We start from the raw sequence: 21223 nt of genomic DNA on the forward strand, positions 1-21223 counted from the left end.
ACATAATTATATACTGCACAGCAGTGCTCTACCTACAGTACACTGTTAAATGAACCAGTTAACAAACATGTTCTTGTTAGTTCAACAACAGCTTTGGAGCTGTCATGAGGTTAGTGCCCAGATTATTTAATAAAACACCATTAACAATAAATGCAGTGCTTAAACAAGTGTATAAACAGTGCATAATTTAGATTATGTTTTGACTTGAATTCAAACAAATTGTACTATATATCTTCCATGTTGTTCTAATAATAGAGGGATATAAAAATTGTGAAATCTTAATATTTTGTGCTTACTTGATAGGTCAGAGGGTACAAATATTAATTATGGACTGTGTCTGAGTTAATTGCAGGTAGTTCTTTGTGTTGTATAAGTAGGGGGGAGCAGGGTAAATTGTCACATGGGTAAGTTGTCACAATGTTTCTCTTTCTACCTCAAAAATTAAATAGCCATTTTGTATGAGTTTTTTTCAAAAGTAAAAAAACAAAAAGGCCATTTAATATATAATGTCTTATGGAATAAAACATTCTTCTGCAAGAAAGTTCAAAATTTAGTTTTTTTTAGAACAACGCATATTTTGATACTTTAGTTGCAGTCCTATGTTAAGCTCACGTTGAGATTTAACTGCAATTGGCACACATTGAGTTTTGAGAGCAAAGGGTGACCATCCCCAATATTAGTATAGTGTTCCTAATGAAGTTAACAAAAAGGTACACTTTGCCATTTGGATATTTTCTTGACACCCTACAATTCATTTTTGTTCCCTGTGGGAGATATGAGTCTCGGGTCTTAATCTCAAGAACCACTTTATACTATGTTGAAACCTACAATGGACCTTCAATAAAAATGAAGTCAATTATATGTTTGCCAATATTTTCACTACAACATGGTTTTCTCATCCTAGACACTTGTATTATTTTAAAAAATGAACTTTTCTTTCCTACCAGGTCGCAGGAATATACACTCAGTGAGCACTTTATCAGGTATTTATTAGACTTATTTGTCTTCTGCTGTGTTAGCCTATCCACTTACAGGTTTGTATTGTGCATTCAGATATGCGCTTTTGCATTCCACTGTTGTAGTGAGTAGTTATTTGCTTTACTGTCACCTTCCTGTCAGCTTTGACCAGTCTGGGCCTTCTCCTCTGACCGCAATCATTAACAACGCGTTTCTGCTCACAGTATATGCCATACATACAGTAAAGCATTGGCAAGAAACAGAGATGGTGTCATCCCTAAACCTACAATGAGTAGGCTCAAAGTAGTAGGCTGCTGTAAATGTACTTTAAAACATAATGTTACGTATAGCAAATGTTGGGCTAGAAAATGTTAATGAAATGTTATCTTACGTGTTTTTGGATTAGCTGAACCAGGGTGCAGTTGTGCCCTCAGTCTGTGGTAGAAGATAGTCAGTGAATCTGCTGTCCTGACTGCAGGGGAGAGCTCATTCCAGCACTGGGGGCCAAAGTAAAGATGAGATGTGACAGAGAGGAGGGACCCTTTCGGAAAGGGAATGAAAACTAACAGAAGAGGCAGAGTGGAGCGGTCTGGCAGGAGTGTAAGGGTTCATATTTGATTATACAGTTCCACTTTTCTACGCTTTCAGCTAAGATGAGAGATGTATGTTTTACTTAGGCTACAACTGATAACCTGTGGCTAGTTATGTGAGTACACTTTGGCAGATTAGAGAGAAGACAGGCAGCATTTTGCATGAGCTGGTCTCACTTACGACACATGCAGTGAGACCAGGCAAAAAAGAGATCCATCAAGAATAAAGATATTTTAACCATAAAGAGCAATACTTGCCATGGTTGTGATATTATTTTATTGAATTAATAACCAGAATTTCTGACATTAAGAAGTGACTATGCCTGTTTACAATTCTAAATTCTAAAAGTAACGTGTCAGTTTTGAGCTCAGCTGTGAAATAGAAAGGATTAAACAAATGTAAATGTGTCTGTAGAAATGGGAGGGGGATAAATGTGACGTCTCTTTCCTGAGTTTTGGGGTCCAATTTAAACATTCCTGTAAGACACACAAGGACCCATTCAGCCCTGCATTCCTTTACCTCTCAAAGGCAGCATAACAGGTACAGGCAATGATACAGTATTAAGCCACTTGTTTCAAAATGTATAATCTAAGTTTATTGGAGATCATATTAAGATATTTTATCCGAGTGAAATTAGTCTAATTGACGCATATAATGGCTTGCAGTTTGATCATGTTATGAGCATCATGTTATACATTTTTCTCTTTTTCGAAGGATGAAGTGGTCTGTATTCTTTGGAATGATCTGTGGGTGCATCGTTCTCAATCAGTTTAGCAGTAAGTAAATGAATACTTCTGTACTCTTACCAAAGTTGTTTTCTTTTTTTCTGAATTTATGTAGTAAAACAACTAATTTGAAAGAATGCCCTTAATTTTTTCAGCATTTTCACTTTTCTTAGCATGTATCCTGGAGTAAAAATAAGCATACTAAGAAGGAGAAAATATATATATATATATTGTGCATGTGTATTTAGAAAATATAAAAAAATGAGTAGATTACAGATTTTGTGTTGACATTGGTATTCAACCCATTGTATTTTTCATAAAAGTTGTGAATGCAGTGTGGCATAATATGTGAAGGAATGTATTTTGATGAATTTTTGACAATCCCCTGGGAGAACCTCAATTTACATTACCTGAATCATTCCTTTGTGGAAGGGGTCCCCGAATGTAAATATCTCCTCTCTTTCATTTTCCAGATGCCAGAGTCATTCCTGAAGGAGGTACTGTAACAAGCTTCAATACCTTCATTGTTTTCATAAACTAACTTGAAACAGACTCTAGCCTCCCATTTCATAAGGCAATTTTAAACTCTTCTAATACACTGCATGGGGCAACAGGATGACCAAGATTGCCATTGTATTGTACTGTAAAGTGGTGGGAACTGAGGATGAGAATTGTCTGTCAATGTCACAAATTCCATTGAGAACATTTGGGACAGAAACTATATGAGCAGAACCAGTGGAGGCTGGTGACTTCCAGAATTGAGGAGGCCATTTTTTTCCGCTTGCTCACTTCACTCGCGATGGAATGTTCCCTGTTCTCTTATCTGTCTTTGTGCTGGCCAAAGGCATACTATTTGGAGTGTAAGCTACAGTCAGAAAGTTCTGGCTGATGAAATTCATTGTGCAGAGCTTAGCCTTGTGCCTTCCTGAAGAAATGACATTGCTGTAAGTCTATGAGCCTGCCTGATAATTAAGCTGAGAAATGACATTTGGATGTAATATAAATGCCAAGTGAACATGTGTAAAAGGCAGGAATTTGAATTATGTAGTTAAAAACAATTTTGTTTAGCTTACATTTTTCATTCTTCTACAGCTTCAACATGTAATCACCAATTTAATCAAGTTTAGCATATAAAAAAGATATGTAACACTTTCTTTATCATATGTAGTTTTATTCAATATATTTAATATAAAATATGTAAAAATATGGTTCCAGTTGGCTTTATCTAACGTTAACGTTATCCACTAGAGGGCAGCACTCTATTCGTATTTAGAGTGAATTTCCTCACAGAGCAACAATTCAGTAATTTGATATGGAAGATTATTAAATTGACTTGTAATAAAACGAAGTGGACTACATTAAAAATAAAACTGTTCAATAAATCCCAAATGGTGTCTAACATGACCTATTGAATGTCATTCTCACTCCCTACTATCTGGAATCTGCATATCTCCAGCCCAAGATCTCAAATTGCGCTAGAATCTCGCCGACTTCCGAGGTAGTTTTAAGCAAAAGTGTTTGGCCAAATGAGCTATAAACTCCAGGGATGATAGCCAGGGGTGTTCTCTAAATTTCCTGAAAAGCACAAGTTGATAGGACACTCGTAGCCACTATGGCGAGTGTTTGTTTGACTGAAGTGACTAGCGAATTCTCAAAATGGCTTCTGTGTTGAATAGGAAAGGAAAGGATAGTTGATTCCAAATGAACCAGTAGCATGTGATTGGACGAACAAAATGTCAATCTTTCAGCCCTGGACACAATGCATGGTGAGGCCAGGCCTCCGTTGCCCACCCATTTTCAGTGATCTGGCCAATCACATATTGGCATGAAAAAAAATGCATTACATTGACTTCTATGAAAAGCTAATTTCCTAGGGGAGGCCTGGCCTCCCTTAATACAAACTGATAGGGAAATCTGGCCTGTTGCTTTACAATTGCAATATTGGGTTTTAGCCATGGGAAAATTTAGATTTATGAACAAAACTAAAATAATATGAATATAAAAAATAAAAAATATGTTTTTTGTTAAAATAAATAAATAAAATAAATATATTTATTGTTTTTTTTAAATCTCTCTCTTCTCTCAAATTATTGGGGAGGCCAGGCCTCCTCCACCTCTATGGAGGAGCCTCCACTGAGCAGAACCCTGGACACCAGCTCTAGTGTGATCTCATCACTGCTTTGAGATGTGCTGCTATAGGAACACCCACAGACTTTGACTGACCAAGGTTTTAGGCTGATATTAGGTTAAAGATGATAAATATTACATTTTAAATCATTAAAAGTAAAATGTTTCATTGTTGTCATATCATAATTATTTACAATGTTTTGCTGTTCAGGACGGTAATTAATTTAGATTGTTTAATGGAATTTGTGCAATATTTTATTTATGTATTCATGAATGCAATTCTTATACATACATCCAGTAAAATGTTGTACTAAATATATATGAGTAATCAGTGTATTTTAAGATTCAGTGACTGTATTATTGTTACCCCAGTTCCATATGATGAGCCACCAAATGTGCCCTACTGGCCCTACTCTACCACGGACTTCTGGAGATACGTGGAATACTTCCGCAGCATCGGGGCCTACAACCACATCAACGAAATGGCTAGGGCCTTTTTCGCCCATCAACACCTTGGAGACACACTGGGCTATGAAGTTGCTGGGGGGCATGAACATTAAAAATAATATGTTGAGGAACAATGGTGTCCAATAAGCTTTAGAGATGCTATTCAGCCAGCAGCTGATGTGGTCATAAAACATTAAAGGTCCCATTCAATCAAAAGCTCTAAATAAGTAATTAAAACCTGAGTTGGAAGGAACCCAATAAACCAATAATCTCCAGTGTACACCACTGATGCCAACCTTGTGTTGTAAATCACATAGGTGAATGAAGTAATCCAAATAATCTTAAAATAATATTATATAGTATTTCTTAACGTGAACCTATAGCAGTTGAGTTCACAATTTTATAATGACCCATTGTACTTTAGAATTATCTACAATTGATCTCAGTTTGTGGGTTAATATTTACAAGCTATTTACAAATGTAAAGCATGTCATGTAAGGAAATGGAAAATACCAATAAATGGAAATAATCTGCATACTGTTTTTATTTGCTGGTTGATTTTCGTAAACTGAACTAAAATATATGAACATACTCAGGACAACCTTACATAAGCATAATAGTGCCAATGTATTCATAGTACACCTAATTTTCACAAAGTAATTGAAGAGGTAGAAGCCGGTATCTTGGACTAGCATTCGCCTTTGCAGCACACGCCTCAAAAATTTGATTTTGATTACATATCTTCACCTAAATTAGATTGACAATTATACTACAGCTGTAAATAAATACACTTCATAGGAATAAAAACCTGCACTGTCCGACGAGATTAAGTTACATTAACATACATTAAAGATTCGCTCACTTGGAGGTACTCTTGCGAGTATCCCTTTACACAGTCGGACAGTAATTGATGTAACCAAACCAAAAGCGACAAGCGTTCTTCATAACATAACAGATCAAGTTAGGCCCATAAAAGGATTGGTGGTGCTCTTGTAATTTAGTGCGAAGGGAACCCATAGGCGTTACGACGCTGGTTCCTGTCAAATGAGCTCTAAGGAGCCCATTTAATGCACGCCGACCTAGACTCTCCGCATAGAGGTCATTACTATTTAACCCTACTAATACATAGCTGCCAACTCTCACGCTTTCGGCGTGAGATACACGCATTTGCCTGTTTTCACACGCACAAACAAATGCGTGTGTCTCACGCCGAAAGCGTGTGAGTTGGAAACTATGCTAATATTCTTCCAGGAACACCAGAAGGACACAAAACCCCCTTCGGCCCTCGCTAAATTCCGTCATTGGGTTTGCGTTGGGTTTTACAAAGGGTTAATTAAACACGCAACTTTACACTTGTTTGAAAGCAGGTATTCTCGGTGGGAGGGACTTGGCAACGCAGGCAATCAAATAAAACACCGCCCAAGCAACCCTGAGAGTTGAAAAGTAAAAGTGGTTGATCGGAAGGATGTATGAATAGTTGCTGTGTGAATGGTTTATAATACGTGTAAGTAGGAATTTTTATTCTTGTAAAATGTAATCATTGCCGATCTATTAAATAATCTGTATATTTGAAATGTATATTTGTGTATATAATGTATATTTTTCGACAGATCTTCTAAATTATGTATTGTGTAATGTCAAAGGAGTGCCCTTAAAAAGTTTTACGGCGTTACGGTGTCAAATGGACTGCGCCGGTGTATGACAAGAGGTTTAACGTACAGTTTACAGCTAATTTGCTAATTATTACGTCCTAACAATATGTTTCTACAGTTAGAAAAAATGACTACTGAATACAAACCTTTCAAGACGCCAAGAAGAATCTGCGTTGAAGCTATGCTTCTTTATGTAATAGGTAAACTACATTTTAATCCTCTGTTTGAGTACAGTTCTGTAAAATAAAGGCAATACTTGAAAAAAATGTTTATGCCTGACTCAAGTTCAGTTTCAATTGAGCCTGGATTGAATTAATTGAAAAGGTGCGCTCAGAAGTGGATTGATTCTGACCGTTACAGTTTACTGAAAGATAAAGACACATGTTGGCAGGGAGGAGTGGTCGCTTTTCTAACAAGCCCTTCTCCTAGCATAATTACAGAACACAAATAATTCTGATTCAACTGTGTTATGTTTCATATTCACGATATTCAAAATAATTGAATATATTACAAAATCACTATTCATAGACTGAAATTGTTTCCTTATTTGAGTGTTAGCTATTGTGAGTTTCCTGGAATATTTGGATTAGCATCAAGAACATTATTAAAAAAACAGCAAATATATATATATATATATATACAGTGTGTGCAAAAGTTTTAGACAGGTGTGAAAAAATGCTGTAAAATAATGAACAGAAGAAAAATCTAAATCAAATCAATATTTGGTGTGACCACCTTTTGCCGACAAAACAGCATCAATTCTTCTACGTATACTTGCACACATGAAGGAACTTGGCAGGTAGGTTGCTCCAAACATCTTGGAGAACTAGCCACAGTTCTGTGGATTTAGGCAGCCACAAATGCTTCTGTCTCTTCATGTAATCCCAGACAAACTCGATGATGTTGAGATCAGGGCTCTGTGGGGGCCACACCATCACTTCCAGGACTCGTTGTTCTTCTTTACGCTGAAGATATTTCTTAATGACATTGGCTGTATGTTTGGGGTCATTGTCCTGCTGCAGAATAAATTTGGGGCAAATCAGATGCCTCCCTGATGGTATTACATGATGGATAAGTATCTGCCTATACTTCTCAGCATTGAGGAGACCATTCATTCTGACCAAATCCCCAACTCCATTTGCAGAAATGCAGCCCCAAACTTGCAAGGAACCTCCACCATGCTTCACTGTTGCCTGCAGACACTCATTCTTGTACCGCTCTCCAGCCCTTCGGCGAGCAAACTGCCTTCTGCTGCAGGCAAATATTTCACATTTTGACTCATCAGTCCAGAGAACCTGCTGCCATTTTTCTGCACCCCAGTTCCTGTGTTTTCATGCATAGATCAGTCGCTTGGCCTTGTTTCCACGTTGGAGGTATGACTTTTGGCCGCAATTCTTCCATGAAGACCACTTCTGACCAGCCTTCTCCGCACAGTAGATGGGTGTACCTAGGTCCCACTGGTTTCTGCCAATTCTGAGCTGATGGCACTGCTGGACATCTTCCGATTGGGAAGGGAAGTAAGCATGATGATGTGTCTTTTATCTGCTGCACCTCCAAGTTTCCTTGACTGACCACTGCGTCTACGGTCCTTAACGTTGCCCGTTTCATTGTGCTTCTTCAACAGCTTGAACAGCACATCTGGAAAACCCTGTCCGCCTTGAAATTTCTACCTGGGAGAGACCTTACTGTTGCAGTATAACTACCTTGTGTCTTGTTGCTGTGCTCAGTCTTGACTTTTGACATTAAACTGTCTTCAGCAACCTCACCTTGGAAGCACAGTTTGGCTGTTCCTCACCCAGTTTTAACCCTCCTACACAGCTGTTTCTGTTTCAGTTAATGATTGTGTTTCAACCTACATATTAAATCGATGATCATTAGCTCATGTTTGGTATAATTGGTTAATCACACACCTGACTATATGCCTACAAAGTCCCTGACTTTGTGCAAGTGTACATAGAATAATTAGTGCTGGTTTGAAGGCAAGGGTGGTCACACCAAATATTGATTTAGATTTTTCTTGTGTTCACTCACTTTGCTTTTTGTTAATTGATAAAAAATAAACCATTAACATTTCTCTTTTTGAAAGCATTCCTACATTACAGCATTTTTTTCACACAGGCCTAAAAATTTTGCACAGTACTGTATATTTAGAAAAGATTTTGTGTTAAGATTGTTTTGGCATTTTAAGACCCGAAAGGAATCTCAGTTAGATCCACCCCTTGTTCCAAACATACTGTAATGTGAATAACCTCTATCTCTGGTAATCCCATCTTTGTGTGTTATAATGTGACAACTCCATCTCGATGATACAGTGTGAATAATTCTCCTCTCTTTTACAGTGTACCAGTGCAGGTGGTGTGAGGGGTTGGTAGAGAGACGGGCCACCATCAGAGTGAAAGTGGGAGACAGCATCTCATTTCCTGTCTCACCCGAATCTGATCAAAGCTACATTGTTGACCTAGTTTTTAATATAACTAGAATAGTTTTATGGAGTCCTCAAATGGTATTTCAAGTTAGTGAACAATATAAGGGAAGGATCAGTATGAGCAATGCCTCAATATGGCTGAACAAACTAAACCTATCAGATTCTGGCTTGTATCGAGTTAAAATTGAATATATATCTGGAAGACTAAGGAAACCAGAGAATACATACTTTCACCTGCAGGTTTTTGGTAAGTTGGTTCAAAGCAGATTTCTCATTATCTACATGTTTTTTACACACCATAATGTGTTATTAATTAAAATTATATTATTATAGAGAATTCATAATTTTGTGAGAGATAACAGCAATAGTTCACTGGTGATTACACTGACTGGCTGTACACCTGGCATATATTGCCATTGAAAGTTTGGCAAACGTTAAGCCTAAGTAGACTGTTATTACTTGCACAAAATTATTTTTTCAGGTATTTGGGGTACACATTAATGCTTGGCATTACCAAATAATGGAAGTTGCAATCACATGAATGTGAAATGGCCCAGGCCTCTGAATATTTAAATGATTGCTTTGTGTTCAATCTGAGCATGTAGTGAAGTCTAAATGGATTCTTTTTTATTATGTTTGATTACTTTTCTTGTAGATCCCGTCTCTAAACCCAGCATCACAGCAGAGTGCCTGGGGAATAATGTCAGTCTCAGCTGCTTCAGTCAGGGGACTGAAGTGACTTACAGCTGGGAAACTCTGCCCCTCTGTGGTAATGACAGCTGTGTGCAGCTGGGCCAAACTATTCACCTCCAGTTACACCCCCACCCTCCCTCCACAACATACATGTGCACCGCCCATAACCCTGTCAGCAAAGCCTCCAGTGATTCTACTGATCTGGAAAAGTGCTTCACCTCAGGATCACAAGGTGAACCCAATATACTGAATGAGAAAATGTACCCACTGTAGCAGTGGCAGCTGTGTGCACATTGGCCTAATAATGGAAGTGATCCACCTTCTGCTTGGCATCACTGGTAGTTTTGAAATGAAAAATGTCTGCTGATTTGTTGGTACATCAGGTGATTATAATCTTCAGCAAATAAAATGTTAAATCTAAGTGTCAATATGGCATTTCCCAAAAGAACAAAATGTTTTTTGCAATAAGCAATGAGTAGCAATTCAGAAGAATTAATCTGAATAAGGATTGTCTCTATGTTCTTCAACAGGTATAACCCAAATATATTCTAAATTTAAAACAATGTAATATAAAAAATCCCCAGAACTTCCTGAAAAGATGAAAAACACATTAAACTATGCTTCTGGGATTATATGACTTTGTATGTCTCACAGTCAGATGGGTTCCAGCCTTGTGTGCCTCATCAGCTTTCTTTGTCTTTGGAGCACTAATACTGCTGTACAAGACGAAGAAGCAAAAACTATATAAAAGTAAACCAATTCAAGGTAAGTATCCACACCCTCCGGAACAGCAAGAATGAAACATGAAATGTGGAATCAATTGTATACTGTAGCAGTAGCAGCTTACAGGCCCTCTGGATGAATTTGATTAAAGCATGGAAGGCATTGGCAGGAAAAGCAAAAGGTAATTAGCAATGTGAAGCACTGTTAAAATTAAACAATAACAGCAAGTATAGTGTTAGATGATTGGCAAACATTAATCACACAAAATAAATGCTCACAAGTTCTTACCAATGTTACATTAAAGAAGTGATCTGTCTCAATGGTGAGCAAGACAGCGGCTTTCTGTCTGTGGTGTATCCCTTGTTATTGAAATGTAGCATTTGGGCATTTGGTTAGGTGTCTTGCCCATGGACACTTCGACACACCCAGGGCGGGATCGAACCTGCACCCCTCTGACTGCCAGACGACTGCTCTTACCTCCTGAGCAAATGTCTGAATGGTTGTGAAAATTTTAAGAAATAATGTCTGGCTACCTGATATAGGCAGATAAATTATCAGTGAGATACACTAAACAATAGGCTAACCAAAACAAAATGTTTGGAACATCATTAAGAAGAAAGAGAACACTGCTGTATGTTTGGGATCATGGGATGGGATGAAGCGCTGTCCACTGAGTTTGGAGGCATTTGATTTAACTTGAGCTGATAAGATGCTTCTGTACACTCCAGACTGTTTGTCTCACTGACACATCCACAACTGCCCCCTGAACAGAGCACAGGTGTTTCGGGGGTTTTGCTTCATCAACTGTAGAGGTCATTCTTGGCCTACCTATGCGATTACTAAGATCACCAGTACTGTTTATTCCTAATGATGTTCCAAACTATTTATTTTGGTAAGCATGTTGTTTAGCTTATGTCTCAGTTTTTACTTATTGTTCAGGCAATTACAAGCCTACAATCAAGGTACTGAAAGCTTTCTTATCTTACCTGTACACTTACTTATTCATGCGATTATCAGCCAATCATGTAGCAGCACTGCAGTGCATTAAATCATGCAGATATGGGTCAGGAGCTCAGTTAATGTTCACATCATCCACCAGAATGGAGAAAAATGTGACCTCAGTGATTTCGACCATGGCATGATTGTTGTCCAACTGTTGTCCAAAAGAACACCTTGGGGATGTGGCATAATGGGAGATTTGCAGCATGAATGTGCAGCTGACAAATCTGCTGAAATTGCATGGTGCAATCATGTCAACATGGAACAACATCTCAAAAAAATCTATGGAATCCATGTCATGAACAACTGAGGCTGTTTTGAGAGCAAAGGACAGCCCTACCCAGTATTAGTATGGTGTTCCTAATAAAGTGTTCAGTGAGTGTGTATGTCTATTTATCATTTTGTTCATATTCACACTGGATTGAATAGTGAAAATACTTAAGATAATATGTACTCAGTGAGCACTTTATTAGGTAGTCCTTTACACCAGCTTGTGAATGGGGCGACATGGCTCAGGCAGTAAGAGCAGTCGTCTGGCAGTCGGAGGGTTGCCGGTTCAATCCTCCGCCTGGGCTGTGTCGAAGTGTCCCTGAGCAAGACACCTAACCCCCAAATGCTCATGACGAGCTGGTTGGTCGGCCTTGCATGGCAGCCAATCACCGTTGGTGTGTGAGTGTGTGTATGAATGGGTGAATGAGAAGCATCAATTGTACAGCGCTTTGGATAACGGCGCTATATAAATGCCAACCATTTACCATTTAATGCAAATATTTAATCAGCCAGTAATGTGGTAGTAACTAAATGCATACAAGCATGCACACATGGATGGTCAAGAGGTTCAGCTGGTTTTCAGACCAAATGTTAGAACTTTACATATTAACTTTTTTTACGATGCCAATATGTATTTTTTATTGTAAAAATGTTTCACAATATAAATAGACTATAAACAGGTTACATCTCTTTAGACCTGGTGTCCATTGTAATAGACAACAGGTCACATCTCTTTAGACCTGGTGTCCATTGCAATGGGCAATAACTTTAAAAAACAACCTGTCTAAACTTGTTTTGTTATGAAACGTAATGCTTCAAATCACATTTTCAGTTTTTTCATGTTATGTTTGTAAGCCGGTCATAAGGAACATTTGGTCTCATGCGCTGGTCAGCTTGCTGACTTCCCCCCTCCTACATTGTTAGCCCCCACCATTGGCACACATGCCTGTGGGGGAGAGCTAGAGAAGGATTTTCTCACATTCCAGAACAGGAATATTGGAGATGGTATAAAGATGTTTCATGATAATCCCAGGTCAGAATATAGTGATGTTTGGTGTTATTCTGATTGGTTCAGTGCGACTGGTGTAATGGTCTAGTTTTTGTAACAGTCTACCTTTTGATATCACAACCATTCAGGAGCCGAGGGGAAACTGGACAAAAAGTCTCTGTAGAAGCCAGGTGTTTTAGCCCCCTGCCGGGTGGGCCTGGCTGTAAATTATAGATGGGTGACTCACTGTTTAGAACTGGATTTCGGAGATAAGGAGAAGAAACCAAACAGTCTGGGATGTCTCCTTTCCTTTCATTCACCCAAATCAGGTTTATCCAAAAGGTATATTACCATGAGAGGCACAAAGACATATTTACAGCATAATGCAGTTATCATGAAAACTCCCAACTACAGCATTCATAGATATGATGGGGCTGCCATCTGTGAAGAGCCTGTGAGCTGGGGGTTGACTCTGCCATTTGTGAGGTGGGGGTTCTGGGGCGTGTCAAAAGGGACAAAGGACAATACTGTTTGTAGTACCTTTTGAGGAGTTCCAGACCAGTGACACCAAGATGATAAAGGAGAGATATATGGTGGGTGGATGAGCGGTTCCCGGGCAATTAGGCCATGTGGGCCATTAAAACTCCCGGGAAAGGAATGTGCCTAACATCTTATGGCCCCACACCTGGTCACTTCCAGGGGGAAAGACTCCGGGCAGTACCACAGTGCCCTCCTTTGGGCACTGCTGTCATTACCCCAGGGACTACTCTCTTGAATGAAAACCTCAAAACTGTTGTTTAGATGGTAAATAGACCCGGTAACACCTTGAAAACATTGCCCATGTGATCCTTGTATTATTGCATTAAGTCTTATGTAATGATAACAGGAATTGCATGTAAAATGGATAATCAGGAGGGAAGTTTCATGATAACTGCACCATAACAAAACATTAGGATAATCTGTTTGGTATGGATGTGATCCAGTAAAGTCAACGAATCAGATGAGATACATTTCATATCAAATGGATTTTAATTAACCATAGTTTCAATAACTCAAGGGAAAACCTACACGTCCTCTCCTGGTAATCATCTCATTTTCCCTACTCAACAACCCCCAACGGTGGGGGTCTAAATTCCAGATTTGACCACCCCTCCAGGTTGATTTATGGCACTGCCGCCTGGTTTCAAACGTGTGATTTGGCATAAAAGCAAGGGAGACAGACCAATCGGGGAAGATCGTATTCGACTTCCCACACAACATGTCTTGGGTATGTATGTATGTATGTATGGCAGTGGAAGATCGTATTCGACTTCCCACACAACATGTCTTATGTAGGTATGCGTGTATGTAAGTATCGGGAAGATCGCACTCGATTTCCCACACTGTGCATACTTTGTATATGTGTGTAGCGAAAGCAGGCTGGGTAAGATTTCACTCTATTCTATTTATCTTTAATTTGTCTATTGACTGTAATTGACTGTTTTATTCTACGCTAACTGCCTACCCGTCTGGAAATAAATTATTTTGTTTGTAACTTGCGTGATCTCCATGACTCTAATTCATCTTGTACCTTTTCAGCCTAAATTACAACTGAATATTGAGGGGGACAATGGGGACCAAGGACTGACCGATCGGCAGTCCCGTGGTACAGGTGATAGTTCTAAGCTGTGAGGCCAGCAAGTTTCTGCCACCGTAAAGGGTCGGCTATGCAAGGCTTTTGTGGTTTGATGTGAAGGGAACCCATGGGCGTTAATGCGCCGGTTTCTGTCGAACTATCTCTAAGGAGCCCAGTTAATGCTACGCCGACCTGGGCTCACAACTATCATGACTGTGTTGCATGTATTGTGTTGACTGGACCCTCAGCCTCTGAGTTCTACACCGAACTGAGAGCTTGGTACCCCTGTGATAGTTCTAAGCTGTGAGGCCAGCAAGTTTCGGCCAACGTAAAGGGTCGGTTAGGCATGGCTCTTGTGATTGGACGCGAAGGGAACCCATGGGCGTTAATACGCCGGTTCCTGTCTAATTAGCTCTAAGGAGCCCAGTTAATGCTGCGCCGACCTGGGCTCGCAACTATCATGACAGTGTTGCATGTATTGTGTTGACTGGACCCTCAGCCTCTGAGTTCTACACCGAACTGAAATATTCAGCAATAATGTTAAATCGCGAGAACATATATTGAGTAATAGTGGCGCAGGTACGAGTCGAGTGTAATCACTCCCGAGGTTCGCGTAAGTTGCACACCCAAATTTCTAAATTATATATCTTAAATGGAGTCAGATCAACGAGTGGAACGAGAGTAACCACTAAGCTTTCAAAACAGCCCCGTTTACGAACGGAGAATATTAGGAATATTACTGATCTGTTTCAGGCCAGTTGTAAGCGGGATATGGGGCAGGTCAATCCATATCCGACCCGTGGCAACAGACCCAGTATATTCCTAAACATAATTGTGCTCTGTTCGTGTGCGGAGTTTGTTAATTAAAATCTTTCATTCAACCGCCAGGAAAGAACACGTCGTCCCTTCACCTCCAGCTATTCCCTCATTGGTCTAGCTGTGCAGGTTCTACAAGTGGTGACCCCGACGTGATATAATTTCATTACGTGATCAAACTTCATCCATGTAAGATTCGTCTGCCGAGGCTTACAATGGGTGAGGTGTCTGAAGTTTGGCCTTTCTGGTGGTGTTGTTGCATTCCGGCATGATACCCGTTACCGCGGGTGTATGGTTTTCTTCCATCTGGTTTTGCGGTCCTTGGTGTGGTGAGTAGCACAATTTCTTTCATATCGGCATATGTTTGGGAGAGTTGTGTTATTTTACTGCATGTACACTGTTTCGGGAATCGACATATCCTGTACAGGGCTGGGACCGTAGAATCCAGTCATATTTGCAGGTTACTACCTCTCAGGGTATGTAACGTAATTATTGGAGGAGGTAAAGAGAGAGAAATGTTGCTGTGCATGTTTTGTAACGGCGCTGTGTTGCGGTGGCTAATAGCTTACAGAGCAAGTAGGCTTCGGTAGCAACATGTTTGCAAACAAGCATGTCACAGAGAAGGTAAAAGTGTTTAGATCTGTATGTAGAGATGAGTGGTTTATGTGCTGGTAAGCTTGGAAAGTTGTATAATAATACATATATGTGTGCGGTCTGTTAGGATGCGCATATATAATATTAATTTTGGAGTAAGCTTGAGCTCCGTTAACGGTGGCAAGTTTCTCCATGATAATTGCAGAAATTGTTATAAGTTGCAACTGGGTGCTGAATCAGGGGCATGTTCTAGGTTCCCAGGTTGTCTGTGTTCCACGGCGGGTATACTTCTCAAGCCCTTTGATTGTGGTGGTTATAACAAGTATGGTGTTTATAACAAGACTTGAAACTATCGGGTATCCGTCCGTAGGGAGCAGCAGTTTGAAGTCTCAGTGATTGAGGCCTGTATCAGTGGTTGCGATATCTCTGTATACTAGGCCCGATGTTACGTCATAGGGCCGCTGGGTGCCACAGCAGATATAAGTCTCCACCCCTCTGATGCGCTGCTACAAGGTTGGGGAATATTCTGCACGTGGTGCCTATGTCTAGACCTCTGAGACGGGGATCGGGTGTCGCCTCACAGAATTTCTGTCTTTCTGAGCTGCTGGAAACCGAGTCCTCTGGCATGTGCTACCTGTATTGGCAACATTTGTATACTTATAATTAAATGCATAGGCAATAGTTTGTGAAATATTTGTTATAGACATATGTAAAATTAAATCTACTGAATGTTCTATAATAGATGTCACATAGGCGTTTGCCCTAGTGGGGATACATCTGTTGTAAAACAGGATGAAATCCCTGATTATATAATTTGTCCTATTGGATAAATTAAATTATTTAGGCATAGGCCAAATGTATAGTGCATCTTGGTGTACCATATTAGTTTCCTCTGCTTCACTTTGTGTGCTCTAGTTGCACCACTGTGAAGGCAGAGAATTTATATTGTTATATACGGTATACTGCATGTCTGTGCATGTCATTTAAGAATTGTTAGTTAATAATACTAATATACTTACTTGGATGCCAGTTAGATTAACTGAGGCATGTGTGTACCTAAATCTAATTGTATGTTTGTGTGGTTTCTCCCACTAACACAAAATATATATATTAGAATATTTTCTAGACCTTAGATAAACTAGTTAATGCCATGAAATGAACCCTTTAAAGTTTTCACTGATTTACAGTGACCTGTGGCATCTGTACCTATACGGTGAGATGTTTACAACAGGAGAGGTCTTTATAGCCCAGTAACACTGAATTGGCTTATATTTTGGAAGGTGTTCCAAATGAAAAATGTTTAAGCAAATTTCAGAGTAAAAGAGAAGAAGCAATTCCTCCTCTTATTTACACCTCTGGGCATAAAACCTAACAAGGGGGGTCATTTTCTGGCAAGGACTGATTTATGGGTCATTCTACTCCCCCCACAGTTTCAAGCTTTTCAGTTCCTCACTGCCCCCCCTCACAGCTCTCACTGCTCCCTTTGTGCGTCTTGTCTCTCCTTCCCTAAGTGTTTGTCATGTGTGGTGTTTCTTGTTGTAAGAGCAGTGAACCTGCACTCTCAATGGTTTATCTTGAGAGAGTGTATGAATTGTTTTGTTTTGATGTATTGTTTTTGATCAATTCTTTAATTTGATTACAGATTTATGCAGACATTCACCCTGCATAAATGTATATTTTTATTGTTTTTGATTCATTCTTTCATTTGATTACGGATTTATGCAGCCATTCACCCTGCATAAATGTGTATATTTTTATTGTTTTTAATTCATTCTTTGATTGGACGTATGGATTTGTGCAGACATTCACCCTGCATAAATGTTTATATTTTGAAGCAAATAGCTGCGTTATACATCTTGTGTTTGGTATATGTTAGTTTTAACCGTCCCAGTATTCTGTTCTGCATGCGATATACTGCAATATAGTAGTATGCATGGCTACAGGCACAGCTCGATAATTTAGTTCCTGAATTCTGAGGCAGACGTGCCATCCAAATACTTATAGGATAATTCATTATCCTAAATTTCATCAAGTTTGGTAAACCAGATGATCACTGGTCTCAAACATATCATTCATAGTTTACAAAAAATATATTCACGGCTGTTAGATCTGAAGCGCAGGCGCTCCATTCTATTAGCTGTTCACTTGTCCATCAGACCCATACCATCGAGCGTGTCTTAGCCTGCAGAACATATGCCAAGGGTTGGTTTGCTGCTGCCAGCAAGATATTCTGGACTTTTGTCTGCACAAGAACCCTAGTCATGTCGTAAGGGAATTCATTGAGGCCTTAGGCTGGCATAGGTGGATTGTGTCAGAACAAAGATAAAATATTCTTTATCCACTTCATTAATGTGTCTATGTATTGTTTGTATGTTTACTATAAATAGTTGTACTGTTTAGATTGGATTCTTGGTTTCTTTTCCTTTGATTCACCTAAGACAGGTCTATCTAAATTCCACTACCATACGCTCAACCTGCGTAGTAGTGAAGAATCCGGTATTTAAATTAGATCACCGTATTGGTGCATATCTCTATAAGGGACATGAAGACCATATTCACCACTCGCACTGGTTGTCATGAAACATCTTGTCATTATTATATGTCTAACAATATTTTCCCATTTTGTGCCAAATGTATTGGTGTTCAGTTTTTGTCTGGCCATGCTGAGATCGTCCAGGTGTCTCACCCACAGTAGAACGTCATCAGCGAGATGAGCTCCTTCACGCATGAAGGTCTGACCTTTCCAGCGAGTCACTTGATTGACTGGAAGTGATTGAGGACTTCGTAATGGGTCAGATCTGCGTTCTGAGGAAAATTCCGCTGGAGGTGGACGTCTCTCTGTGGTGGAAGGACACTATTTCTGGACAGTGTGCGTGGTCTCTGACTGACCTAATGGACCTGGTGCAACGGGTCGTCCAGGGCCAGCTCCTCTACCAGCTCTGCCCAGGATGCCTACATATGGTGGGACTGGTGGGACTGGGTGTTCCGTCATCACCAGCCTCATTCCACTCCCTAAAATCTTCTAGCCCTGCTGTTTCGGTGCTCAGCCCCCTGCAGGTGCCAACACTGTCGGGATTGAGACCCCAAGCATCCGCAGGGAATTACATGTACAGCCACGGCTTTCACAGTGACCCCTTGGAACTGTGTTGTTTGTCCCTCGGGGCCATAGGGGGGAATCTGTAAGCCGGTCATAAGGAACATTTGGTCTCATGCGCTGGTCAGCTTGCTGACTTCCCCCCTCCTACATTGTTAGCCCCCACCATTGGCACACATGCCTGTGGGGGAGAGCTAGAGAAGGATTTTCTCACATTCCAGAACAGGAATATTGGAGATGGTATAAAGATGTTTCATGATAATCCCAGGTCAGAATATAGTGATGTTTGGTGTTATTCTGATTGGTTCAGTGCGACTGGTGTAATGGTCTAGTTTTTGTAACAGTCTACCTTTTGATATCACAACCATTCAGGAGCCGAGGGGAAACTGGACAAAAAGTCTCTGTAGAAGCCAGGTGTTTTAGCCCCCTGCCGGGTGGGCCTGGCTGTAAATTATAGATGGGTGACTCACTGTTTAGAACTGGATTTCGGAGATAAGGAGAAGAAACCAAACAGTCTGGGATGTCTCCTTTCCTTTCATTCACCCAAATCAGGTTTATCCAAAAGGTATATTACCATGAGAGGCACAAAGACATATTTACAGCATAATGCAGTTATCATGAAAACTCCCAACTACAGCATTCATAGATATGATGGGGCTGCCATCTGTGAAGAGCCTGTGAGCTGGGGGTTGACTCTGCCATTTGTGAGGTGGGGGTTCTGGGGCGTGTCAAAAGGGACAAAGGACAATACTGTTTGTAGTACCTTTTGAGGAGTTCCAGACCAGTGACACCAAGATGATAAAGGAGAGATATATGGTGGGTGGATGAGCGGTTCCCGGGCAATTAGGCCATGTGGGCCATTAAAACTCCCGGGAAAGGAATGTGCCTAACATCTTATGGCCCCACACCTGGTCACTTCCAGGGGGAAAGACTCCGGGCAGTACCACAGTGCCCTCCTTTGGGCACTGCTGTCATTACCCCAGGGACTACTCTCTTGAATGAAAACCTCAAAACTGTTGTTTAGATGGTAAATAGACCCGGTAACACCTTGAAAACATTGCCCATGTGATCCTTGTATTATTGCATTAAGTCTTATGTAATGATAACAGGAATTGCATGTAAAATGGATAATCAGGAGGGAAGTTTCATGATAACTGCACCATAACAAAACATTAGGATAATCTGTTTGGTATGGATGTGATCCAGTAAAGTCAACGAATCAGATGAGATACATTTCATATCAAATGGATTTTAATTAACCATAGTTTCAATAACTCAAGGGAAAACCTACACGTCCTCTCCTGGTAATCATCTCATTTTCCCTACTCAACAACCCCCAACGGTGGGGGTCTAAATTCCAGATTTGACCACCCCTCCAGGTTGATTTATGGCACTGCCGCCTGGTTTCAAACGTGTGATTTGGCATAAAAGCAAGGGAGACAGACCAATCGGGGAAGATCGTATTCGACTTCCCACACAACATGTCTTGGGTATGTATGTATGTATGTATGGCAGTGGAAGATCGTATTCGACTTCCCACACAACATGTCTTATGTAGGTATGCGTGTATGTAAGTATCGGGAAGATCGCACTCGATTTCCCACACTGTGCATACTTTGTATATGTGTGTAGCGAAAGCAGGCTGGGTAAGATTTCACTCTATTCTATTTATCTTTAATTTGTCTATTGACTGTAATTGACTGTTTTATTCTACGCTAACTGCCTACCCGTCTGGAAATAAATTATTTTGTTTGTAACTTGCGTGATCTCCATGACTCTAATTCATCTTGTACCTTTTCAGCCTAAATTACAACTGAATATTGAGGGGGACAATGGGGACCAAGGACTGACCGATCGGCAGTCCCGTGGTACAGGTGATAGTTCTAAGCTGTGAGGCCAGCAAGTTTCTGCCACCGTAAAGGGTCGGCTATGCAAGGCTTTTGTGGTTTGATGTGAAGGGAACCCATGGGCGTTAATGCGCCGGTTTCTGTCGAACTATCTCTAAGGAGCCCAGTTAATGCTACGCCGACCTGGGCTCACAACTATCATGACTGTGTTGCATGTATTGTGTTGACTGGACCCTCAGCCTCTGAGTTCTACACCGAACTGAGAGCTTGGTACCCCTGTGATAGTTCTAAGCTGTGAGGCCAGCAAGTTTCGGCCAACGTAAAGGGTCGGTTAGGCATGGCTCTTGTGATTGGACGCGAAGGGAACCCATGGGCGTTAATACGCCGGTTCCTGTCTAATTAGCTCTAAGGAGCCCAGTTAATGCTGCGCCGACCTGGGCTCGCAACTATCATGACAGTGTTGCATGTATTGTGTTGACTGGACCCTCAGCCTCTGAGTTCTACACCGAACTGAAATATTCAGCAATAATGTTAAATCGCGAGAACATATATTGAGTAATAGTGGCGCAGGTACGAGTCGAGTGTAATCACTCCCGAGGTTCGCGTAAGTTGCACACCCAAATTTCTAAATTATATATCTTAAATGGAGTCAGATCAACG

The 21223-nt window shown here is 40.3% G+C and overlaps 1 protein-coding gene across 1 annotated transcript in view; it reads left to right on the forward strand.

Annotated features, from left to right (window-relative positions):
* The window catches only part of otos (otospiralin), a 14246-nt gene extending 8906 nt beyond the window's left edge, over nt 1-5340 (forward strand). The window contains exons 5-9 of the mRNA XM_061241242.1: nt 948-983; nt 1436-1557; nt 2263-2324; nt 2747-2770; nt 4773-5340. Coding sequence (XP_061097226.1) covers nt 2264-2324; nt 2747-2770; nt 4773-4960 — 273 coding nt within the window. The 5' untranslated portion in view covers nt 948-983; nt 1436-1557; nt 2263 and the 3' untranslated portion in view covers nt 4961-5340. The remainder of the gene's footprint in view (nt 1-947; nt 984-1435; nt 1558-2262; nt 2325-2746; nt 2771-4772) is intronic.
* The last annotated feature ends 15883 nt before the right edge of the window (nt 5341-21223 follow it).

The sequence above is a fragment of the Conger conger genome, chromosome 5 (assembly GCF_963514075.1).
Source record: "Conger conger chromosome 5, fConCon1.1, whole genome shotgun sequence".
NCBI classification, from domain to species: Eukaryota; Metazoa; Chordata; class Actinopteri; order Anguilliformes; family Congridae; genus Conger; species Conger conger.